The sequence below is a fragment of the Prionailurus viverrinus genome, chromosome F1 (assembly GCF_022837055.1).
Source record: "Prionailurus viverrinus isolate Anna chromosome F1, UM_Priviv_1.0, whole genome shotgun sequence".
Classification (NCBI taxonomy): Eukaryota; Metazoa; Chordata; class Mammalia; order Carnivora; family Felidae; genus Prionailurus; species Prionailurus viverrinus.
This window is the reverse complement of record NC_062577.1, coordinates 12,041,435-12,068,524: the sequence shown is the minus strand read 5'-3', so window position 1 is coordinate 12,068,524 and position 27,090 is coordinate 12,041,435. Positions and strand designations below refer to the sequence as shown.

The 27,090-nt window shown below is 36.5% G+C and overlaps 1 protein-coding gene across 13 annotated transcripts in view; it reads right to left on the bottom strand.

Moving 5' to 3' along the window:
- DNM3 (dynamin 3) overlaps positions 1-27,090 on the bottom strand; it is a 563,955-nt gene that overhangs the window by 87,233 nt on the left and 449,632 nt on the right. For 7 of the 13 annotated variants that reach the window (XM_047840082.1, XM_047840084.1, XM_047840090.1 and 4 more), the window contains 2 exons: positions 20,907-21,018; positions 12,946-12,957 (listed from right to left, as the gene is read on the bottom strand). In XM_047840082.1, the coding sequence (XP_047696038.1) occupies positions 12,946-12,957; positions 20,907-21,018 (124 nt within the window). Of the gene's footprint in view, positions 1-12,945; positions 12,958-14,556; positions 14,679-20,906; positions 21,019-27,090 lie in introns of those variants that run through there. The other 6 variants (XM_047840089.1, XM_047840091.1, XM_047840086.1 and 3 more) reach the window with 2 other exon arrangements.

The window sequence follows — 27,090 nt, the reverse complement described above, 5'->3', positions numbered from 1 at the left end:
TCTTCTTAGGTTTTTGTTGTGTTTTAAGTGAATCAAATAGAAACAGTTCTATTTTGAAGATATTTAATCCCTTCAATGTCATACATGCTGAAATATTTTACTAACTTGTCATTTGCCTTTTAATTGTTTACTGTCTTCTATTCCACACAAAGTTTAAATTTGTAGGTAGCTTAAGCTTTCATATTATTCTTTCATCATTTTCCAGTTCATTAATTTTTACTTTAATCATTAATTCTTTCTTTCTTTAGATTTTGTGTTGCTCGCTTTCTAATTTTTTTTTTAATAGAGAGAGAGTGGGGGAGGGGTAGAGGAAGAGGGAGAGAGAGTATTTTTTTTATGCTGGCTTGTTCCCACAACCCTGGGATCATGACCTGAGCAAAAATCAAGAGTCTGACACTCAACCAACTGCACCATCTAGGTGCCCAATCTCTTTCCAAACTTTTAAATTAATTCACTTCCATTAAAAATAATAAATCCATTTAAAGTTACTAATTTTTCTCTGTGTATAGCATTGGGTATACCTTATAATGTTTCCTGTTTAGTGTTTTCATTGTTATTATATTCCAAATAGTCTGTTAATTAAGTATTTCCATTTGGATCCATTTTGGAGTGCATTTTCTTATTCCTAAAAAGATCAGCTTTTACATTTAAAGTTTGCTACGGGGGTGCCTGGGTGGCTCAGTCAGTTAAGCGTCCAACTTTGGCTCAGGTGCCCTCCCCTGCTCACACTCTGTGTTTCTCTCTCAAAAATAAATAAGCATTAAAAAAATTATTTACAATTTGCTATGTATACATAGTTTTCTGTAGCTTATTAGATAGCAAATATTTATATATTTAAAAAATATACACACACATATCTTTTGAATCAATCTTCTTTCTTTTTTTTTTTTTAATTTTTTTTTTCAACGTTTATTTATTTTTGGGACAGAGAGACAGAGCATGAACGGGGGAGGGGCAGAGAGAGAGGGAGACACAGAGTCGGAAACAGGCCCCAGGCTCTGAGCCATCAGCCCAGAGCCCGACGCGGGGCTCGAACTCACGGACCGCGAGATCGTGACCTGGCTGAAGTCGGACGCTTAACCGACTGCGCCGCCCAGGCGCCCCGAATCAATCTTATTTCTTACAGCAGTCACATTCTTTGTAATTTTAGTTTTTGTCCAGTTGATCTGCCAAGGATAGGGAGAAAAATTTTAAACTGTTACAACTACAATAATTCTGGTATGATTTCACTGTACAATAAAGATAAATAAAAAATTAATTTGTACTTTTTGATAAAAACGCTTCTGTAAGGTCTTAAATTTCAAAATAAAACTAACCACATTGGAACTTCTAAAATCATACTTGATCATAACATGTTTTCAAAAGAGAGGCATAAAAACTTTCTTTTATTTTGGGGCAGTGTTAAATCAATTCCACTCATATGAGAAGATGTTTAAAACACTGTGAGAGACACTATTGGGGGGGGCTACGGTGGCACAGTAACAGGGCCCTAGGATCACCTCACCCCATATATACAACTAGATAACACTCACATCGGTGCAAATAACCCAGAAAATGACCTGAAGACTGGCAGAATAAACTCAACAATGAAAGGTAGAATTGAAGCCATATCAAAGAGAGTAGTAAGGATGGACATGTGGTAGGGAGCTAGATGGACTGCAGTGGGACCTTCTGTGGGCAGGAGGGAGCCTCAGTCAATGGTGGAAAAGGGAGAGAAATGGATTATCACACCAGGGAGCCCACACAGAGAAGATGAATCACCAAGAAATTTGGCTTTGAAAACTAGAGCGGCTGAATTTCATGAGTTCTTAAAACCAGTGAGCCATAAATCCTGGAATTTTAAAAATCAGACTGCTTGGCTTTGGGAGAGCCCAGACTGGTGATAGGAAGCTGTCTGAGTGTCCACCCTTAAAGAGACAGGACAACAAATAGCTTGTAGGGATACAGCATGGAAGCAGCAGTTTGAAAAATGTTTGGTGCATATGGGAGAGAGAATTATTTACTCACCTCAGAGCTTGTCCCAGAGAGGCAGGAATTGCAGGGAGAACCCTCTAGGAACAAGGGAACTGGAAGGTGCCATTTTCTTCCCCCACCCCGCATAACCCCAGCACAAACACCCGAGCATAAACACTCAGCCATCTCATTATCTAACTTGCTTACACCAAGCCCTGCCCCACTGCACTTTGGGCAGATCTGCTCTTCTCAGTCACCTTTGTCTCAATTTGGACTGCATGTTCCCCTCCCCCTAAAGACTGGTGCAAATCTTGCCAAACCAAGACCTGACCAGTGTATTTTACAGGGCCCTTGGTCCTGGAAGCAGCTGTGGTGGCTGTAGGCCCTATGGAAGGGTGTAACTTGTTAAAATTGCTTGCCTTTCCCACATAGCCCCAGTCCCTGCAGCAGCAACTACAGGTCTCATTTTGAAAACAGGCCAGGTTGAACCTTGTTAAAACTACATGCCCCACATGGCCTGGGGACCAAACACTGACCACACAGGCAAAGAAAGCCTCTGCAGATGACAGGACTGAAGGAAAAAGTGGCTAGGACACAACAGTAGGGAACAGGCAACACACATAGGAGACACCTCTGAAGCATGAGGTTCTGGTGAATAGGGGGACATTGCACTGAGGGGCACTACAGGACTCCTTCATAAGACCATTACTTTCAAGAGCAGAAAATGTATCTGACTCTCCTAACACACAGTAACTGACACAGGAGTTAGACAAAATGAGACAGAAGAGTATGACCCAACTGAAAGAACAAAACCACAGTAAGAGACCAAAGCAAAAATAATATGCCTGATAGAGAATTTAAAGTAATGATCATACAGATATTTACTGGATTTAAGAAAAGAGTGGAGGGCATCAGTGAGACCTTTAACAAAGAGACAGAAAATGTAAAAAAGAAACAGATGAAGAACAAAAGAAATGAAACTAAAAATACACTAGATGTAATAAATAGCAGACGAGAAGAAGCAGAGGAATGAATTAGTGACCTGGAGGACAGAGTAATGGGAAGTAAGAGGTGAGAGAACAGGTGAGAGAGGAAAAATTATGCACAATGAGAACAGACTTAGGGAACTCAGCAACTCCATCAAGCATTATAACATTTCCATTATAGGGATCCCCGAAGAAGAAGAAAGAGAAAAAGGGACAGAAAATTTATTTGAAGAAATAAATAATATAAATAATAGAAACTGAAATAATAGAAGAAATAATAGCTGAAAACCTCCCTAATCTGGGGAAGGAAACCGATATCCAGACACAGGAGGGCACAGAGATCCACCAACAAAATCAACCCCAAATCAACCAAGGCGCATAGTAATTAAAATGCCCAAAAGTAGCAATAAAGAGAGAATTTTAAAAGAAGTAAGTGAAAAGAAGACAGTTACATATAAGGGAAACTCCATAAGGCTATCAGCAGACTTTTCAAAGTGCTAAAAGGAAAAATCTGCAACCAATAATACTCTAACTAGCAAAACTATTATTCAGAATAGAAGGAGAGACAGTTTCCCAGACAAACAAAAGCAAAAGGCATTCATGACCATTAAACTAGCTCTACAAGCACTATTAAAGGGGACTCTGAGTGGAAAGGAAAGACCACAAGTAAAAGTAAAAAAAAGTAGGAAGTACCAAAGTAGTAAAAATAAGTACATCTGTAAAAATAAGTCAAGGGAATTATAAAATAAAAGGATGTAAATTATGACACCATATACCAAAAATGTGGTGGGGAGAGGAGTAAAGAATGGGCACAAACTTAAGTGACCATCAACTTAATAGACAGGTATATGCAGAAGATGTTATATACAAACCTAATGGTAACTACGAATCAAAAACCAGTAATAGATATGCAAAGTAAAGAGAGAAAAGAATCCAAGTATATCATTAAAGAAAGCCAGCAAACCATGAAAGAGAGCAAGAGAAGGATCACAGAACTACAAAAACATTCACAAAACAAGTAACAAAATGGCAATGAACATATACTTAACTACTTTGAATGTAAATGGACTGAATACTCCAATCAAAAGACACAGGGTGACAAAATGGATTAAAAAAACAACACCCATCTACATGCTGCCTACAAGAGACTCATTTCAGACTTAAGGATACATGCAGACTGAAAGTGAGGGGATAAAGAAACACTTATTATGCAAATGGGTATCAAAAGAAAGCCAGGTAGCAATACTTACATCGGACAAAATAGATTTTAAAACAAAGACTGTAACAAGAGACAAAGGACACTATGTAATAATAAAAGGGAGAATCCAATAAGAAGATGTAACAATTGTAAATATGCGCCAAAATGGGTGTACCCAAATACAAAAAACAGTTAACAACAGGCATAAAGATACTAACTGATAGTAATACAATAACAGTAGGGGACTTTAACACCCCACTTACATCAATGGACAGATCATCCAAACAGAGTATCAACAAGGAAATAGTAACTTTGGATGACACATTAGACCAAATGGATTTAACAGATACATTCACAGGCGCCTGGGTGGCTCAGCTGGTTAAGCGTCTGACTTTGGCTCAGGTTATGATCTCACAGTTTGTGGGTTTGAGCTGTGCTGACAGCTCAGAGTCTGAAGCCTGCTTCAGATTCTGTGTCTCTTTCTCTCTCTGCCCCTCCCCCACTCCTGCTCTGTCTCTGTCTCTGTCTCTCTCTCAAAAATAAATAAACATAAAAAAAAAACCCAGATAAATCCACAACATTTCATTCTAAAAGAGCAGAATACACTTTCATTTCAAGTAACATTCTCCAGAAGAGATAACATATTGGGCCACAAAACAAGTCTCAACAAATTTAAAAAGAATGACGTCATACCATTCATCTTTTCTGACCACGCTATGAGACTAGAAATCAAGAAAGTCTGGAAAGAGCCCAAATACATGGAGGTTAAACATGTTAGTGAACAATGAATGGGTCAACCAAGAAATCAGAGAAGAAATAAAAAATTACATGGAGGGGTGCCTAGTTGGCTCAGTCAGTAGAACATCTGACCCTTCATCTTGGGGTCATAAGTTTGAGCCCCACCCACATTGGGTGTAGAGATCACTTTAAGTTTTTTTTAATTACATGGAGAAAAATGAAAATGAAAACACAATGGTACAAAATTTCTGGGATGCACCAATAGCAGTTTTAAGAGGGACGTTTATGGCAATACAGGTCTACCTCAAGAAATAGAATAATCTGAAATACACAACCTAATCTTACATGTAAAGGAGCTAGAAAAAGAAGAACAAACAAAACCCCACATCAGCAGAATGAAGGAAATAATAAAGATTAGAGTAGAAATAAATGATACAGAAAGTAAAAGAAACAATAGAACACACTGATGAAACCAGGAGCTGGATCTTTGCAAAGATTAACAAAACTGACAAACTACTAGCCAGTCTCATCAAAATAAAAGGGGGGGATGGAAGGAGGGAGAAGGAGAGAAAGGACTTAAATAAATAAAATTACAAATGAAAGAAGAGAAATAACAACCAACACCACAGAAAGGATTGTAAGATAATATTATGAAAAATTATATGCCAACAAATTGGCCAACTAGAAGAAATGGATAAATTTCTTGAAACATAACCTACCAAAACTGAAGCAGGAAGAAGTAGAAAATTTGAACAGACCAATTACCAGCAGTGAAATTGAATCAGTAATGAAAAAACTGCCAACACATGAAAGTCCAGGACCAGATGGCTTCACAGGTGAATTATACCAAACACATAAAAAGGAGTTAATACTTATTCTTCTCAAACTTTTCCAAAAATAGAAGAGGAAGAAAAACTTCCAAATTTATTCTATGAGGCCAGACTTACCCTGATAACAAAACCAGATAAAGGTACCACACAAAAAAGTAAACTACAGGCCAATATCCCTAATGAATATAGATGCAAAAATCCTCAAGAAAATATTGGCAAACCAAATCCAACAATACATTAAAACAAGCATTCATCAGGATCAAGTGGGATTTATTCCTGGGATGCAAGGGTAATTCAATATTCATAAATCAATCAATGCGATACATTACATCACTAAGAGAAAGGATAAAAACCATATGATCATTTCAATAGATGCAGATAAAGCATTTGACAAAGTACAATATCCATACTTGATAAAAACTCTCAAGAAAGTAGGTTTAGAAGGAACGTATCTCAAGATACTAAAGGCCATATATGAAAAGCCACAGCTAACATCATACTCAATGATGAAAAAATGAGAACTTTTCCCCTAATGTCAGGAAAAAGACAAGGATGCCCACTCTTTCCACTTTCATCCAACATAGTACTATAACTCCTACCTACAGCAATCAGACAACAAAAAGAAATAAAAAACATCCAAATTGGTAAGAAAGAAATAAAACCTCCACTATTTGCAGGTGACATGACACTATAGAGAGAAAACTTAAAGGCTACGCCAAAAAACTAGTAGAATGGACAAATGAATTCAGTAAAGTTGCAGGATACAAAGTCAAGGTATAAATATCTTCTCCATTTCTATACACTAATAATGAAGCTTCAGAAAGAGAAATTAAGAAAAAAATCCCATATATAGTTGCACCAAAAATAATAAAATACCTAGGAATAAACTTAACTAAAGGGTGAAAGACCTGTACTCTGAAAACTACAAAACACTGATAAAAGAAATGGAAGATGACACAAAAAAATTAAAAGGTATTCCATGATCATAGATTGGATGAACAAATATGGTTACAATGTCTATACTGCCCAAAGCAATCTACACACCTAATGCAACCATTATCAAAACACCAACAGCATTTTTTACAGAACTAGAGCAAACAATCCTAAAATTCGTATGGAAACGCAAAAGACCTGGAATAGTCAAAGCAATATTGAAAAATAAAAACAAAACTGGATGTATCACAACATGAGACTTCAAGTTATATTACAACATTATAGCTGCAGTAATCCAAACAGTATGGTACTGGCACAAAAATAGACACATAGATCAATAGAGCAGAACAGAAACCCCAGAAACAAACCCACAACTATATGGTCAATTAATCTTCAATACTCTTCAATTAACCTTCAATAATGTGAGAGAATATGCAATGGGGGAAAAAGACTGTCTCTTCAACAAATGGTGTTGGGAAACCTGGATAGCTACATGCAAAATAATGAAACTGGACCACTTTCTTACACTGTACATAAAAATAAATTCAGAATGGATAAAGGACCTAAATGTAAGACCTGAAACCATAAAAATCCTAGAAGAGAGGACAGGCAGTAGTTTCTCTGACCTTGGCCATAGCAATATCTTTCTAGATACGTCTCCTGAGCAAGGGAAACAAAAGCAAAAATAAACTCTTAAGACTACATCAAAATAAAAAGTTTCTGTGCATCAAAGAAAAAACCAACCAAAGTAAAAAACAACCTACTGAATGGAAGAAGACATACAGATGGCCAACAGACACATGAAATGATGCTCAACATCATTCATCATCAGGGAAATGTAAATCAAAACCATGATGAGATATCATCTCATGCCTGTCAGAATGGCTAAACTCAAAAACTCAAGAAACAACAAGTGTTTACGAGGATGTGGAGAACAAGGAATTCTTGTGCACTGTTGGTGGGAATGCAAACTGGTGTAGTCACTGTGCCAGACAGTATGAAGGTTTCTCGAAAAATTAAAGACAGAATTAGCCTACAATCCAGTAATCGCATTATTGGGTATTTACTCAAAGAACATGAAAACACTAATTTGAAGGGATATATGCACCCCTATGTTTATTGCAGCATTATTTACAATAGCCAAACTATGGAGGCAGCCCAAGTATCCACTGATAGATAAATGGATATAGATGTGAGATATATATAAATATCACACATCGGAATTCAGCCATAAAAAGAATGAGAAACAAAACAGCAAACAAAATGAAACCAAGAAACAAACTCCTAACTATAAGACAACAAATAGTTAGTAGAGGGGAGGCAGGTAGAGGGATGGGTGAAATAGGTAAAGGGGATTAAGTATACACTTAAATTGATGAGCACTGAGTAATATATGGAACTGCTGAATCACTATATTGGATCTCTATATTGTACACCTGAAATGAATATAACACTGTATATTAACTACACTGGAATTAAATTAAAAAAATAATAAAATACTGTGAGAGAAAATATGTCAAAGTTGTGAAGACAAAATTATTCTCATTCCTCATTAACTAGAGTGAAGTCACTTATTTTGGACACAACAGAGGAAATAAAATATATAAATAAGCCTCAAGAACACTTCAGAAGTCCCTGTTCTATCTGTGAGCTTTCTGAGCAACGGAACAATTCTTGCTTTTCTGTGAGTCTATTTGGCAAGATTAATAAATTTGGGAACATAACATAGATTCCAACTCACTTTCAAAGTCTTCTGCCTCCAACTGAACTGCCCTTTTATCCAATGGATTAAGATTAAAGTCATAGAGTTCAAAAACTAAGCATTGAGCAATGCTCTTTTAAGACAGGTTTGTCAAAAAAGAACCACAAGTTTATTGGTGTTGCGAAGATTGAAACAGACAATTCATTTTTAGATGCATATGGAACTGAAATTAACACTTTGAGGCTAGTGAGTTTTCATTTGTTCTTTTCATTTTAATGATATTCTTAATTGGGTTATGCATAAATTAAGCAAATATGATGGGCTCTCCTTAAATCCTAGGGAAATACATTCGCTAATCAGCTTCTCTAAGAAAATCAAGGAAAGCATATACATTTTTCAAAGAAAATAAATAGCCCTAATTGAGCTGACTATATCTACACTTAGAGTGTTCTGATTTGCACTTATGCATTTTAAATATTAGAAAGGAAATGGACATTATGATACTGTACTGTTTGCTTCTTTACAGGTTTGGTAATGGGTTTTCAGTGCCTATCTACGGTCTCTCACATATGACCAATGGCAAAAATTTAGGAGTTGAAGGTTGGCACAGGAGACGAGACAAATTATCATGGATTTAATATCTATGTTCTTCAGTGTGATGTATTTTGGTGACATTTGATCTGGCACACTCTATCTTTGTAAATGACTGCTAAAATCCAGTGGATCACCAAAAGAAATACTCTAGGTAGTAACTACTTTTCCCATTAATGGAGACCAACAATGTCTACTTGTCTTCTGAATGTTTAGGAAATCACTAGACAAAGTACTTCAATGTAAAACAAGAGTTTAAATCTGATTTTTCTTTCTTCTCTTCTTATATAGCAAAGCCCTCCAATGTGTACAACATTATTGCATTTAACCTAACCAGGAGTTAATAAAGACTTAGTTTTTAAAAAATTGTTTTAGCATGTTTGGTTTTATTTCTCCTTTTCAAATACTCCTTCTCTCTAGTCAAGGCAGTCAACTTAATACTTATGCTCAGAGAAATTTAAGAATCCTTTACTTTAAGAAGACTGAAGTAAAATGGGAGTAAATTTCTCTTTCAAAGGTAATAAAATATTCATAAGAGAAGAGATTCAATATAGTTTCTCCACATAACTTAAAATTTTTTGAAGCATTCATTGCTGAACTTAGGATTCTTTTGATTAGTTTTCATTTATGCTTCTGTACCAACATCATTAAAAAACTTGAAAGCTTTTGTTATACAATTTTATTCTTTATTATTTCTCTACCTTCAATTTGCCTAATATCATAGATATTTAACAAAGTCTTTAATACAGAAATAAAATTTAAGTCTCTTAAATTCCTTGAAATGCCTGCCAAGACAGTGCATCAAATTAAAGAAGGAAATTAAATGTCTACTCTCTAGGACAAACCATGGAGATTACTTTTTACCTGAAGGCCTCTGTTCTGCAAATGACATTCTGATTTACATTTGTGTACAACAAATTAAGAAAAAGAACAAAAAACGACCCCCGTTAATGTATGTATTTCTTCACATTCCCAAAACTGACTCAGGAAATCCTAGACTCTTGTCTCCCTCATGAAGACATGGACTTGGAATCCATGGTTCAGGGAAACCCCTCTAAGGAGGAGATAGACTCTACCCTAACCAATGTAGAGTATCACTATGCCAACAGGAAAACATTTTCAAAAGGAAAAATAAGTAACGGGCCTGGAAGGAAATTTTTTTTAGCAACTGTGATCTCCTCACGAAAGGAAAATTTGCTTTGCTTTTTAAGGAAAAATAACAAAATACATATAACTGTTCAAAGAGAAATGTGAACCTTGGTGTTTCATTCCATCATGATATAAATCTAAATGTGCATCTATTATAAAAGTTTGTTTTCCTGGAGTTTACAGGTTTAGCTCCCAAATTCTAAGCATAATCTAAACGCGGCTAAAGCAGATCAGTTCAGTTGTTATTGAGAAAATGAATAGTAAAGTTGTTCCATACACCTCAGAATACACATGTGTGGATGTTTGTATGGATGTGTGTGCATTACATCTAATGTACGTGGGAAGATGAATCCATTCATCCTGTTCATCTAAAGAAACATTAATTTAGCAGACTTCATTCTCTTTAGAGTCTGGTTAATATGATAAATAATAAAATGCCATTCCATAAATAAACAATTAGCCATTGTGAGTCTAAAATGAGTCACCTTTTGCAGCTGGCTCACGTATATGGCAGGCAACAAGTTAGGTATGTTGCCTTGGGGACAATTCAGAATAAGCATTCCAGAATTAGAGGGAAAAAAGAATCTCATATTCTCCTTTTGAAGACTCCAGACCTATACTCTGGAGACAGCACAGCTTGTATTCCAGTGTTTTCCATTTATACTGAAACTCTAAGCTAAAGGAAAATAGCATGCAGATGTGCTGTTTGTGATTCGAGGAGGCTCTTTCGTGCCAGAGTACATGGTCAGTATAATGATCATATTTTAAAAGTATTAGCATTACATTTTTTCACAAACTATCACTTATTCCTAACATAAACAATTAAAAATTAAGGCCTAAGGGCAATAAATACCAGCACCTCCAATGTAGCCACTCTTCAACTAAAAATCAAAACAGTCAGGGCTTGCATCTTTAATGCTCTTCAACTGACACTCTGGCACCTGAAGATACTCCCTCAGCATTAGGCCAGGTTTTCATGATGCAGGTGGTGGCTCCAGGTGACTGAAGACCCTCTAGGATGAAGGTGGCTTCCTCCTAGAAGCTCCCTTATGAGCAGCAGCCTTACAATATGGGGGTTTTAGTGCTCACTGCATTATAATTATTTGAAAATCAGTAAACTCTATTAAACTGAACACTGCCCAGAAGAACTTGACCAAGCAAGACACAATAAACGGAGAACTCCTGCTATGGAGAAGTGTTTTCTTTGGGGAATTTTACAAATGCCTTTAAGTCATCAGTGAGTCACTAGTGAAAGAGGCAAATCATAAATGCTTTTCCAGTGGTCTAAGGGTTAGCACCTCCCCCCAAATGTCAGCAGCTGGTTCCCTGATCTTCAGCATGCACAGGCTGGGTATTCGTGCACTCACAATTAGCTCGTGGTACTTAACAAACAAACAAGAAATGCAGCATATGAAATTCTAGATAGAGACTCAGTGTAAGTGAACAGACCAGACCAGACATGGTTATTATTCAAGAGCTGAAATACATTATATGGTATAAACACTAAACTGGGGGGTTTTATATTTTGTCCAAAGGTTTTTTCTAGTAGTGGTAGTATTAGGTAGAGTATTATCCTTAACTTTGTGTAAGAAATCTCTAATTAATTTCGTAAGCTACCTGCTATATTTAAAAAGTGACCTATTAGTGAGCTGAGTTCACCACCTTGCTTCTTCACAAATGTCTATCTTGTACTTTTCTTGTATTATTTTTAACTTTATTAAATATTATTACTTGGGCCATAAGTAGTTATATCCAGATATAAATTTATAAAGTGACACATTTTCAATACCAACCATTTACTTCAACGTATTCCATAACAGCACATTCCATCAAATTAAGCTGCAAGATTTCCCACATTTGTTTTACATTCTATATGTATGGCTTATGAATAGCAATTTTGATGAATTCCAGCTGCTTTAGATATGCAGGCAGCCCCTTATAGAACAGATCTTTTCAATTCTTATTGTATTCAATGAGGCCCATTTTATTAAGTGGGCCACCTGGTAGGATAAAACACTAATAATTCTACACAGAAAAAATGAAAAACAAATCACCCTGCTAAACTTAAGACCATCTTCCCTAACTATGTTACTATCATATAACTAATATAAGTGAGAAGGAGTTCTAATCCTTTGGAAGAACTGAATTTAAATTTAAACAAGCCAGCAACCTTATGAATGACTCAATTGCTCGTTTATCTAATTACAATAACAACATTAAGATAATTTTCACCATTGGTGTGTGTTGCCTGGTCTCACAAATCTATCGTGCACACTCAGTCTCCTCCTCCATCCCCCACACCCTCCCACTTCCGTCCAGCTGGAATACATCAGGGTGCAGAAGCCAAGTCAAATGTGAACCCCACCCTCCTCCATCCATTTTAAGGCACCTTCAAAGCCAGAGCACTGATCTAGTTCAGTTTCACCAGCAAAGCCAGCCATCCTGCTATTTAAGACTCCAGTTTGGGGTTTTTATAACTGCACATTAACATGAGAGCTTTGATTTTTGGTCAGAAACTTCAGCTGCACTGGGTTTCATCAGACTGTTGTACCCTTTCTGCAGAAGAGTCCTTATTATTAAATCTTCATAATCTTTGCTCTCGGTGTCGACCTCTTTCCTCATACCATCAACCTTTCTGAACTACCATTCAATAACCAACCCTAAAGAGCGTAACTTTTCCCTTCCAAAAGGTCAAAACGGAACCGCCATTATGCATGTTTTCTCCTTTGCACACCCTGTATCATTTGTGCACTGTCGCAGACAACAGTCATTTCAATGTGCACAGAAACGCTCTGGCCAAGATACATGCAGCGGGGGAGGCGGGGTTGGAGAGAAAGAGGAGCTGCGATAGGACAAAGAACTTACTTTGTTGTTCCCCTGTGCACGTAGCCGTAAGGAAAAAAAAAACAAAAAAGAAATATGTTAAACATAAACTTATTTAAAAATTGTAAGGTTTTTCATGCTAGAGCAAAATCAAAACAAATAATTTAACTATTCACTGACATCCCAGACACACACACAGCACCCCGAGCTCATGGACAAGTCAAAGAATCCACTTATATTAAATGAAATCATGTATTTATAACAGCAGAAAATTATGACAGAGACTTCCCCCCTTCTTTCTGCTCGGAATCCTTGGAGTATGGGGAGCTGGCCAAAAAGCACTGGTTTGAATTGGTAATAAGTGAACTGTTAGCATGAACGGCAAAATAGTATGTCAGCTTGCCCTTTCCTGACAGCCCCTCCTCCAACATGCCAAGCAGTGGAAAATTTCATCAGCCAATGCATTTTTAAACAAACACTGCATCCTTGGTTTCAAAGAAGGTGGAAAAAGAAAGGAAAAGAGAGCAGAGGAAAGGAGTGGGTGGTTCTGGGGAGACAGGGTAAGCAGACCAAGTTACGACCTCCATCTGTACCATTCCTCTACTTCATAAATTATGCGTTTTGTCTTGGGTTGGCATGGGAAGTGAAAGCTGTATAGTGGGGATGTGGCCAAAATAAACACTGGTCCACATTCAAGAAAATGGGTCTGGAAAGGTTAGTCACAAAAAATGTAGTCGTTTCTAAAAGAGACACTCTGGATAGAGACACAGAGCAGCCAGCGACAGGCGGCGGGCAAATGGGTCTCCTGTTTCAAACTGGAGCTGCAAGAGTATGATTTATATCAAACAATTTAACGCACATATGGCTTAAAAAAATAAAATGGTGATTCATTACTCCCAGGGCAGCCGAGTCCTTGCAGGGTCAGATCCTGTGGGGAAGACGTGATGGGATATGGGCAGGGAACAGATCTGAATTCGTCTCACAAGGGGCCCAAAAGGAATTTCTCGCTGAGATGCGGAGTTGAAGAGAGCTGGTAGTAAAGTGTGTGCATCTGTGGAGGAGGCTGAACACAGGCTGCAGTAACAGGTTGGGCTGGAGATCTGGCATTTACTTTTAAAAGAGGATGTGGAGGGAGAAATACTCCACACAGAAATTTTCGGGAGAGGGGCAATGCCAACTGGTGACCCTGGGGAAATGTCTAATCCAAGGACCATCACGGCCATCATATTTAACAATGATATCAGTTTAAAGACACCGATACAATAGTGTAGAGAAGCTTCTTGGCATTGTGAGTTGCCATGATATAACTGTTAACATCACTGGCTTCTGCGAGACATAAATAACGGTATAAGAATGAATGAAGGGGGGAGAAAAGAGTCTCTGTAAGGAATCTGCCAACTGTTCAATAATGCAGTAAAGATCCCCACAGGGAGTTTTATCAGGAATAAAATACTATTTTAGAGAATAACAAGACCCCGGTTCTCCAAAGAAGTGCAATATTGCTGAAAATACCTCAAACAGATGGAGTTTATTGAATTCCACAGCAGTGCAGCTTTTGATCTACCAAATAAGTTTCAGGAGTTCAACCAAGTATTTTTGCACATTAGGGAATGACTGGCTTCTCTGCTCGATGGCAGATGGTTCTGTTTGTGGTGGCAACAGTGATGTCACAGAGTAGGGGGCCTTGATCCTTAAATATGAGAAACATCCAAGTGGAGGACATGGTGTGGCTTTGCCATTTCTTGTTTCCTTCAATCATTTCCCAATTGTCTATTCTGAGAGAGGCATAACAGTCATGAATGGTGAACCATAAATGTTTTATAATTCCTTCCACTACACCGTGTGGCGGCAGTTTATGTTTAGATCACGGCAAGTACCTCCACTGAAGAAAAACTAAACTCTTCAGAATTGGTCATGTGGCCGCTCGATGTTCTGTGGGAAGCACTGCTGAATAAGCTAAGAATAAAGTGATGTGTAGTCGGACTCAGCACGGGCATCGTCAGTCTTGTGTTATTAGATGGCTGAATAAATAAATGCATAGGAGTGGTCATCCCGTACTAATAAATATTTATGGAGGTCTGGGGGCATTCCTCTTCTCTCCCTAGAATGACACGGAGACCCTCCCCCCAGTTGTTATTTGCCACAGAGAAAAGTTCAGTTTTAGAGTCTATCCAAAAGGAATTTCTGAAGTCCCCAAAGACTTCATTTATTGAATGCTTTCAACTTCCAGATCAGTCCTATTAATTATAACTGGGAAAGTCTTGAATTCAGGGGTATATGAAGTTTCAGGTATTTCACTTTCTACTGCCATTTTTCATCACTTAAGAAATCATACCCTACAGGCGCCTGGGTGGCTTAGTTGGTTAAGCTTCTGATTTGGGCTCAGGTCATGATCTCACGGTTTGTGAGTTTGAGCCCTGCGTCAGGCGTAGGCTCCGTGCTGATGGTGCAGAGCCTGCTTGGGATGCTTGCTCTCTCCTTTCTCTCTGCCCCTCCCCCACTTGTGCTTTCTCTCTTTCAGAATAAATGAATAAACTTTAAAGAAAGAACAGAGGGGCACCTGGGTGGCTCAGGTCATGATCTTGTGGTCCATGGGTTTGAGTCCCGCATTGGGCTCTGGGCTGACGGCTCAGAGCCTGGAGCCTGCTTCGGATTCTGGGTCTCCCTGTCTCTCTGCCCCTCCCCCACTCACACACACACACACTCTCTCTCTCTCTGTCTTTCAAAAAATGAATAAATGTTAGAAAACATTAAAAAAATGAACAGAAATCATACCCTCTAGGGGAGGACCATCTATCTATACAGTCAATGGAAGTCTCTTAAGAAGCTCTGCAGTATTTAATTTAACAAATAGGCAATACTGAATTTGCACCAAATTTATTTCCAGGGCATCCGCTACTCTACAGTTGGCTGCTTTCAGATAGCCAGCTGGCCAGTATCTGAGGGCAGGCTTGTGAATTCTCACTTTCCCTGACAGCCCCTTGGGCTCACTCCTGACTGACAGATTTCTAAGCCAGCCTGTCCACAGGGCAACATGACCCCTGTGGACAACAACAACTCTGCTTCCTTAACCAACAGGTAAGGAAATTCTCCCTCATTTGCCTAAGTCCCACTAATCCTTTGCAAAGAAAAAGTAACTACTAAACTGGGGAGTGCAGCTTCATGGACCATTAATGATTTTCAGCAATAATAATAAAGGCTACGTGGCATTGAACACATTCACTCAGTTGCAGGCACCAAGCTAGATGTGATATGCAATAGTTCTCATTCAATCCTATAAAATCACGCAGAGGAAGGAATCGTTATTTTGAGTTTAAAAAAGAATACACAACTGACGAGTTAAGTAACTTGCCTGAACCACAGGGCTAATAAATAGAAGGACTGGGATTCAAACATGAGATAGGTCTGACTTAAAATCTACTTCATTTCACTGCACACAAAATGTTCCAAAGAATTTGGAATCCTTTAATGTTATTTATACCTTAAGTCCTACTATTAGCTGACAAAACTGTGCCAAAAGATCAGTCATCTTTTATACCTTGTTCTTTAGATTTTAATCAAATTTCCATTTATTTGTATTCACACTTACTGATGCATGCACATAAATTTTTACTATAAAATAACTTTTAAAAGTTCTTTAATTGTAGCCTACAATACTGATACACACACACTTTTTATCTGTTTCATCAGTTTAAAAAAAAAGAAACCAAACCAAAATACTATTAACTAATTCCATTAGAAACATCTTTAATTTGAAATTGTACAACAATTTAATTATTTAATATAAAATTTTATAGTGGTTATAATTTCAATTTAATGGCCAAAGGAAATAGAAGTTAAAGAAATAAAATTCCGCTAAACCCAAATTCAGATTTGCATATATCTTTAAAGTATTGTGGCTTCTCAAAAAGATCAGGTGACTGGTAGAATGTTAAATTCGTGGCTCAGAGAGGTTATGTGTAAGTTCAGTGTCATATTGGGAAACTGAATCCAGAATGCCTCATTGAGGGTCACATATTATACTGTTCAAATAAGAAGTCTACATTTTGCTTTGGATCCAGAACGATTAAGGGGCAAAAGGTAATTAGAAAATCCACATGGGAATATAGATGGGCTGTTGCATTTTATATACTCGCTATAGTTTCTACCACATTGTAATTATTTGTGTCCCTCATTTCCACTAGACTTGAAACTCTTATAAAGTAAGAACTGCATGTTTTTTATATTCGAATTTCTAGAGACCACCATAATGGTGATGGATGAAGGGAAGGAAGAAGGGAGAGAAGAGAGTGGAAGAGGAAGAAAGAAAGAAAAAAAACTGTAGAAAACTCCAAAAGAAAAAAACAGGTAATAGAACATTATGATATGAATGACATAAAAATATTCTTCATGTGGACATGTTAGAAAAGATATGATGGGGAAAAGCGTGTAATAAAAAAGTGTGCAATCTTAGTTGGAAAAAAAAAATGTGTCCAAAAACAAAATGTGGAGGATGGCTGTTTATCTAAATGAGGCTGAAATTACACAATTTTTAAAAATAATCTTTGTAGATTTTTTCCAATAAAAATCTTGTATAAAAAGCAGAAAGTTTTGAGTCTTGACTTATGTCCATGTATGACAAATGTTTCATTATTAGAATAGAGATTGATTTGCTGTCGACTCAATGGTTTATTGATACAAAACCCAAATGACCCTCCAGAAGTCCTAAAAATTTACTTACAGAGAGACATCTGTTACTAGGTTAATCTGACTTTTTCATCAAATCTAAGTTAGGAATAACTGTAGCTAAAAGTATCCATCCCTCCAAATCTAAGCATGTTCACAAAATGAATGTTTACATAAGCATTCTACTTAGATTGCTTTCAGTAGTTAGCTGCCATTTAAACATCTGAAAGTCAAGCAATCGTGTAATATAACCTCTACAACTACATGGTGCGTAAGAAATGCAAATGTTGTTTATGATGAAAACTGAGAAAAGCAATGTTCATGGCACACTGCCAAGTTTAATTTCCTGTCATGTCTTTGGCATACAGTAAAAAACCCCTTTGTCTTGATCGTCCAAGCAACTGTACCAAAAGTGTACTTATAAACAGAAATGATATTAAAAGAATCAAACAGATCATGTGGGACAACCCTAGATTTGCTTAAAATTGAGCATTCTGATAAAAAATAGCAAATGTTTCATTGAGCGTCTTCTTTCTGTAGAGCTATGGATACATGAAAATCCCAATTTATAAAAACACTTCACCAGGGATAGGTAATTTTGCTTTGCCAAGACAGTTTTCCCTCATAAGAGATGTATTGCATAATTTCTTGAAATACCAAAATTGCCTAGTATATTTAAGATAAGTTTGGCAAAATTATGACTGAAGAAAACATTTTCACAAACATTACAATTGCATGGTAGGAAGACACACACACACACACACACACACACACACACACCACTAATATATAACCAATATAATATTTTATATAACCAATTTTCTATTATTTGGTAGATAGAAAATAGCATAAACTATTTATGATCTCACTGGGCTACATTATAATATTTACAGTGTTTTAGCTCTCATCTTAGTAGGCTGTGATGAAAATGATAATTATCATCATCATTATTATAAATATATATTTATTTATTTTAAGAAGTGGGAGGGGCAGAGAGAGAGAGAGAGGGAGAGAGAGAATCTCAAGCAGGCTCCATGCTGTTAGCACAGAGCCCAATCTCAAGAGTCTAACACTTAACCAACTGAGCCACCCACGTGCCCCACCATCATTATTATTATAAATAAAAAAAGAGTGCTTGCTTGTGTCCACCATATTCAGTGCTTTCCCTGCATTCTCTCACTTTATCCTGTCAACCAAGCTATAGGGGACTCTTGCTATTTCCATTTTAGAAATGGGAGTTTTGAAACCTAAAAAAGCTAGGTAACCTTCCTAAGATCTCACAGTTTCTATGTGAATTTCTGGAATTTCAGTCTAGGTAGTTTGACCCTAAAGCCTGTGCTTGAACACACATGCTCTACACCTTCTCATAGTACCCAGTCTTATAAGACTTTTAAAAATGTAAATCTTATGTCACTAACTGGCTTGAAACCCTCTAATGGCTTCCCATCTCACTCAAAATAGAATCAAATGCTCACCACTTCCTTCAAGGCCAATACAATCTGCCCTTGACCACCCTCTTGGAAACTATCAACCACTTCTGTCCTCCCTCATTGTGTTCCGGACTCACTGATTTTTTGCTGCTCCTCTAAGACACTGAGCTGGCTTTGCACTTGTTAGTCCTCTCCACAAATATTCTTCTTCAGACTTCCATTTCATTTACTCAACTCTTCACATGGGGCCTTCTCTAATCATCTTTACTAAAATAAAGCTTGCCTGCCCTTTTCTCACTGTCTGTCCCTTTAATATTCTTTATTTTTTTTACAGACTGTATCGTGCTCTTAAAATCCCACTATATAGTTATACAGTTATCCATTCACTTGTTTAATGTCTGCTCCTTGGGGGTACGACCTTACTGTTCACCTCTGTTGCCCTACTGCCTAGAGTGGTGCCTGGCAAAAAGCGTGTGCTCAATACGCTTTTGTGGAATGAATGAATTAAAAATTAAGTATATGTCCATTTTTAATACAGAATGTTTGTGAAATTGAACACACTACCATCAATGGATAAGGAAGAGTAATAAGAAATGATCAGAATTAACAACAAAAGTAGAAGTGGTACTCTGATTTTACAAATGATTTCTCATGTGCAGTTTTTAGAGTAGCATATAGCTATGTAAATATGTATGTACACAACTGATAAAATTTGGACAATTATGGAAATCATATAGCTACCTCTGTACTTGGATATCACTAGGAAAGGGGCTTGTTGCACTTCTCATAGGAGAGCATAGGGTTATTGTGGGGGAGGGGTCATTGTTTTAGGTGCTAACCAGACGAAGGTAGGTTGGGATAGGGTTAAGAGGTCTATGTGTGAGCTAAATAACATCAATGAGAAGAACATTTTGGCATAAATCCTCAATCACTTACCACTGGAACTTGGTTAAATTTCAATGCAACCTCAGGGATGTGGTCAAGTCTAAAGTTCCCCTAGAGACGCCTCATTTCTGGCCCCCCCCCCCCGCCCCGCCACCGGTGCCCATATTTCAGGCTCTCCTGAGAAGACTCTTTGTATTTGGGGCCTAGAAATGACCTGACTTGTCCTATAAACTGATCTAGAGCCAAGTAAGCACCAAAAGGTCAAGCTGGACTAAATCCCCAAGGCTGAGTCTCTGAACTTTTGTTCTGAGCAGACACCTGGATAGTGCAGCATCTCAAGGGGAACAGTGAGTAAGCAGTGAGAGCCACTCATTCGCAGAGTCTGCTTAATGGTGTGTGTACATATGTTGGGTGGGACTTTTGAAATTTAAATCCAGACGTTTTCCAAACAAATTCTGTTTATTAACTTGAATGAGAGAAGTGACTTCAAATACTTGAAGTGTATTTATAAAGATAAGTAGGAATTGCAATATAATGTTTTTCTTCTTTCACACTCCAAATGCCATTAATCAGAATTTGAATGCAGATATAATTTTGGATTCAGGTACTATAGACATAGTGAAAGGAATTTTATAAAAATAAGTATATTTTTAAGGCTATGAAATAGTGTTATGACATGATATATATGCCATGGCTATATGAAGAATGTTATAATCCACTATATGACTACTGGGACAACTGTGGAAAACCATAAAAAAGCCATACAAGGAAAATAAAATTTTAAATTAAAACAGAGAAACTCTCTCTTTGTCTGAGATTGGATATATTATGTTTTATGGCAGAGTAGGACATTTTCTCTAACAAGTATATTGATAAACTTCTTAAAATAGAACCTAAGGGAGAAAAAGAAATATGAAGTGAATTAAGTCAAAAGAGAACTAGTTTCTCCAGTATATAGTATGTAGAATTATGTCTTCTTAAACATGGTTAATAATTGTAAAATAATAGTTATATGCAACTTACTAAAGATTTATCAGGATAAACCCCAGCTCTTAGTAGAGATGCCTTCCAGCTGTCCACATCCTCCTGTGAGTCACATGCCAGCTCAAGGAAGCGATAGTCTTTGTATACATTCCTGGAATTAAAAAAAAAAAAATCATACTTTCAGTTCTGAACCAAATTCAAAATGATTTTATATCGCTACAGACAACGATGATACAAATGACAGTCCACGTGGATACTTCTCTGACAGTCACTGGAGGAAAACAAAAGCAATTCACTGTATTTAAAATAATTAGCACATTCGTATATTATTATATAATCCTTTTTAAACTTTAAGGAATTCAGAGCCCCTTGTACTGCTAAGCATTAAGCAGTGAAGGAAGCGCAAATGCTCTCAATATGACACACTGGATGCCAAGTGAGAGGTGTTCCAGGGGAATGGATTTGCTGTTGCCTAGTGATTAATCGATTTTCTGAAACTATTTTATAAGTCTAAATGGCTCAGAAAACTGTAAAAGGTATGGCAATAATCTTACAAACTTAAAACACTAAATTCGATTCAAAACAGAAAGGCTCATCGATACTGTGAAAAGAAAAAACAAAACATCAACCAGTATTTAACAGAGTGAAATGCCTATAAAGTGCATATTTACAACTGGGACAATCCTGTAATTTTCTTTCTTTTCCTAACAATAAAAGGATACATAACATGACATACATGCCCATTTAGAAAGATTTGGAAACTAGATAAAAGGCTAAAAATGGTGACAATCATCCGTTTTCCACTGTTGATAGATAAACATTTCTTTATACTCTTGTTCTATCAATGTTTCACACAGTTGAGGTCTCCCCTACCCACTTCTGTCTCCCTTTCTCTCTCTCTCAATTTTGTGTCCTTATTACTATTATTACATTATGGCCATTTACTTATGCCATTACATCTTCATAAACATCAAATTAGAATGGTATAATATTCATTAATATAAATGTATGATAATCTACTTAACCTCTTTAAATATTAGATAATTAAGTAATTTCTTTTTTTATAATCATAAATAATTCTTAAGTGAGTATTTTTATCCATAAGCCTTTCACATCTACTAATATTATCTTCTGAGGATGGATTCCTATAAAAAAGTTACAGGATCAAAATTACCGTCATTTTTTAAGATACTCATATGCATTATCAATCACCTTTCCAGCAGAGATCATCCAATTTACATGGATATTAGTGGTATACAAAAATTTAAAGTCTTTTTCTCTTCTTATTCTATCCCAAGGTATTCTCACTTATGCCTAAGAGCCTTAGTTTATACTGAAACTCAGATAGCTAACAAATTTATCTCTTTTGCCCAGGACTGCCCTAGATTCACAGTGTTTACTGACTCCTCCACTTGAGTATCTCAAGGGCACATTGACATGAATGACTGAATTGGTGATTTTAACTTGACTTCCCTACCTTCCACACTCTTATACCCTCTTTCATAAACCACCTAAAAGTGTACTTCCTGTATGCTGACCACCATCTCACTGCCACCCTCCCTCAAACATTACAGTAGCCTCCTCACATGGCTCCTTTAAATTTGCTCTCCACACTTGGGGCGCCTGGGGGAGGGCTCAGTCGGTTAAGTTTAAGTGTCAGACTTTAGCTCAGGTCATGATCTCACAGTTCGCAGGTTCAAGCCCTGAGTCGGGCTCTGTGCTGACAGCTCAGAGCCTGGAGCCTGCTTCGGATTCTGTGTCTCCCCCCTCGCTGTCCCTCCCCCACTTGTGCTCTGTCTCTCCTTTTCTCTCTCAAAAACAAAACAGTGTGGAGTGCTCTCCACACTGAATCCTCGTGATCCCCTGAAAATGTGAATCAGATATTTTTACCCATGGAGTAAAACGCTCCATTAGTCACCTGCTTTTAGGGAAGGACTATACTCTATCATGGCCTATAAAACCCTGCAGTCTGGCCCCTTACTGTTACCTTCCTCTCCAGCTTCTTTTCACACTCTGCTCTCCTTTGCTTTTTCTGCTCCAGCCATGCTGACTGTCTTTGGCTTCCTCAAATGTGCCATGCCTACTCCCAACGTCTTTGAATACACTGCTCTCTGCCTCTAGTTCTTTTTTTCTTCCCTCCTTGCACAGTTAATGCTTATTCTTTCTTGGAATCTCAGATCATATTTCTATTCACCTTTCCTTCATATATTAATTACAGTTGTGAATTCAGAATTATAGGAGTTATTTATTTATTTATTTATTTATTTATTTATTTATTGTCTATCTTTCCAACTAGCCCACAAGCAACATTAGGACAGGGAATGTATCATTTTCATGTTTATTATTTTATTCCCAGGGGATTCTGGAAAGATGATGACGTAATTGTGCTCTGCTTCCTCTCCACTTCTAACTTAGGTCAAACACATCCTTTTTTCTTAAGTCAAGCAGATATCAGGACTGGTACTCAGGTAGAGGGTGTGAACCAGATAGTTGTACTTTCTTGCTCTGTGCTGAACAAAGCTGTGGGGCCACAGCAAGAAAAGGCTAAGGCAAGGACCAGCACGTAGGAGCTCTTTGGTAGGGCTGTCCTTCAGTGATCACAGGATCCTGGGTGTGCCTGAGTTTTCTCTACCCTAATGCAGAAGAAAGGCTACCTCCTGGTGTCTCAATGGGTAACTGGAAACTTGCATATTTTGGGCCATGATGACTGAGATGTCTGTGTCCTCCCACCTTCATAGGACCAGTCCACTTCAAGTATCCAGCAGTTGGACCTGCGCCACAATGAACAAAGGAAAATAAAAGGACATCTAATAAGGAGGTATAATAGCCAGAGAAAGCATGAATGAAGAGAGAAATCAGAACACTATATGAATACAGAACTGTCAGGGGAAGCAGAAGAATAGTATTTGATGAGGTAGAAGTACAACATTAAGAAAAAACTTCCTGGAACTAGACAAAAGATTTTAAGTTAAAATATTTAGTAGATGGAGGAGAGGATAATGAATGTTGAAACCAGAATGGTAGGGTTCACGATCTAGTAGGAGAATTTTAAAAACTGAAAAGAGAGAGAAGTTATGAAAATGTGGAGGAAAGACTCAGAACATCTAACCTGTAAATAAAAGGAGATTCAGAAAAAGAAAAGGAAGGTGAGGGGAGAAAAATAATTAGAAAAAGAAACTACTGTTTATAAAAGAATCTTATCCTGGTTTTTAGAAAGATCTGAATCTACACATTTTAAGGACTGTTTCATGTATACTTGATGAGCAAAGATACCACATGGACATATGTTAATACAATTCTTGAGCTCTGAGATAAAGAAAACATGTTCAAGTCTTCTGTAAAGAGACAGCAAGTTGCTTAGAAAGAAGAAAGAATTAGACTGGCACTGACTGAACGCTCAAAAGGTAGAAGGCAATGAAGTAACACTCATGGACTCTTAAGAGGCTGCAGAGACCTACAACTGGCTGGGCTATCACCACACACCTCACCTGTGGGAGTTGCCTAAGCAGGGATGAAGTTACAACAGCACCAAATGAACTCGCAGAGCATGTTCAAGATGAGGGAAGACAAAGAGGAGAAAAACAGTGGTGAGCAACAGCACTGGCGACATCCACAGAGTCAAATAAAAATAAATAATGATAGCCCATCTGAGAACATACAGTGTAAGGGCTAACGAAAGACTTAAAGTAAAAGAGACACACTGCAACAGGAATTCAAATAGTTTAAAGGTTGGGGGAGGGTAGGAGGAAATCAAAAATGCTCCCCAGGTCTTCTCTGATGGGTGCAGGCGCAGAGAGTAGGGCAGCAAAGGGATCCCGGGGGTCTCACTGTTAAAAGTGGGTGTGGGGGGAAGTAGAAGGAAGGGTTTGGAGGAGAAATATTTGGTAATTTACCTCATGGAATAATAGGGCTATGCACTGGTGATGAATGTAAATGTTAATGAAATAAAAAGTACAGAAAAAAAGGAGAAATTAATAGCCTTTTGATCAAGTAAAAAAAATTAAAAAAAGGTAACAAAATAAGAAATTTTAATAAGATGGCAGGAATAAATTTAAGTATATTAATTATGAAATTAATGACAGTAGACTGAATTCTTTCAGCTAGTCAGTTAAATTAGGTTTATAAAAGTTACATATTATTTGGAAAAATAAAGAAACAGGCAAAAAGAAATCAGGCACAAAACAAAGAAATACAAATTCAAGAATGGCAATATTAATAACAGACAAGATGGAATTTAAAAGTACTGAACAGGATAAGTAGTTTAAAAGCACTAAACAGAATTAATAGAAATATTATTATACAATAGTATAAAACACAATTTGTGAAGACTGGAAAATACTCATAAACCTTTTTTGCACCAAGTTACATAGTAGGTAAGGAAAGGAAGCAAATGCTATTAAAATTGCAAGATGAACTTATAGTTATTATATGTATACAATTAGTTAAAATATAAATATAGAAAAAAAAACCTAATATGACTGTTTTCAAGTTGTGCAAATGTAATGGACCAAAGTAAGTAAGCAGATAGAAGATAAAGATTTTTCATCAGCCATAAAACATTTACAAAAATCACTCTTACACTTGCACCTACACACATACACAATGCCAACCTTAAGAAACTTTTAAAAAGAGAGATTACATAGATCACATTCTTTAATCAAAAAATAAAAAAAAAGAAAAAGAAAAAAAAGAATTTCTAAAAAAAGAGACCAAAAAAAACCCCTTAAAACATATTCTTGGATAATCCTTGTATTACAGAAGAAACCAAAATTAAAATTACAAATTATTTAGAAAGCAATAAAAAATATAAACACATTGTATGCAACCAATGGAACGCAGTGAAGGCTACAGGAAAACTTAAGGCCTTAAATATTTTCATCATTTAGAGAGAGGAGGAAAAAAAGTCAATATTCAAAAAAGAGTTGATATTCATCTACGGGGATTATAAAGTTATGATAAAAAAATAAGCCAAGAAGAGGAATTAACATAGATTAAAACCAAAATTAATAGGAAATATAAAAATAACATAAAGGATAAAGACGTCCACAAGAATTTTCCCCTTAGAAATAGATAATATAACACTAATTAAGGGAGAAAACAAAAGTATACAAGATCACAAATAAGAAAGGATAGGATACATAATCACAAATAATCGAGGAGATGGAAAAAATCAAATATTATATGCAAAAAAACCTATGGCAAAAGTAAGAGCCTAAAGGAAACTAATAATACTCTAAAAAATATAAATTACCAAAATTAACTCAAAACCCAAGTGGCTTTTACAAAACACTACTAGGCTATACTTCCAATAACTTAGATATGGGAGAATATTCCATTCATGTTAGGAGAAAGCCTATAGACAACATAGGAATACATTTTTTAAATTAAGAAAATGGAAAAATCTTAATGAATAACATAAAATAAGATCTTCATAAATGGAAAGTCATATTTGACTGTGTTGTTTTGATTACTCTATGTTGTTAGGTCTTACAAAGTGACCAGTGCTAGTAGGTATTCAATTAATATTTATTGAATAATGAATATCATCACACCCATAAAAATACTGACCATCATCCTTAAAATACCTTTACAAATTTTATAATATAAAAGTGATTTTCCATCAAGGCTTAATATTTTTGCTAAGGGGGTGGGCATTTTTACACATTTATGCCAGTGATATTTTTTGTTCTGATTTCATTGACATTTTTTGTCAATCATTTTTGGAATGATTTCTTTTAATTTCCATTTACCTGACATATCTTTGCCCCTTCTTTTACTTTTATCCATTTGCTTTACTGTTAAAAAAGATATATTGGTTATAAATGCCAACAGTATAGTTGGGTTTTATTTTTCATCCCAATCTGAAAAGCACCGCCTATGATTAGGAAAGTTTGAATCATGTTTATTTCTTGCCATTGCTGTATGCTTGGTTTTAGTTTTGTCATTTTGATAAATGCTCCTTACTATTTCCGTTGCATATGTTGATTAATGAACTGTCTTTTTGGCTTCTATATTTTTTTATGGCTTTCATTTCTACAAGTAAATGATTATTTTCTTTCTTTCTTTCTTTCTTTCTTTCTTTCTTTCTTTCTTTTTTTGGAAACTAATTATCTTTAGGTCTTCCAAATCATTCCTGAGTTCAATTATATATATATAATATATATAAATTATACATAATATATAAAATATATATATTAATATTAATATATAAATAAATATAAAT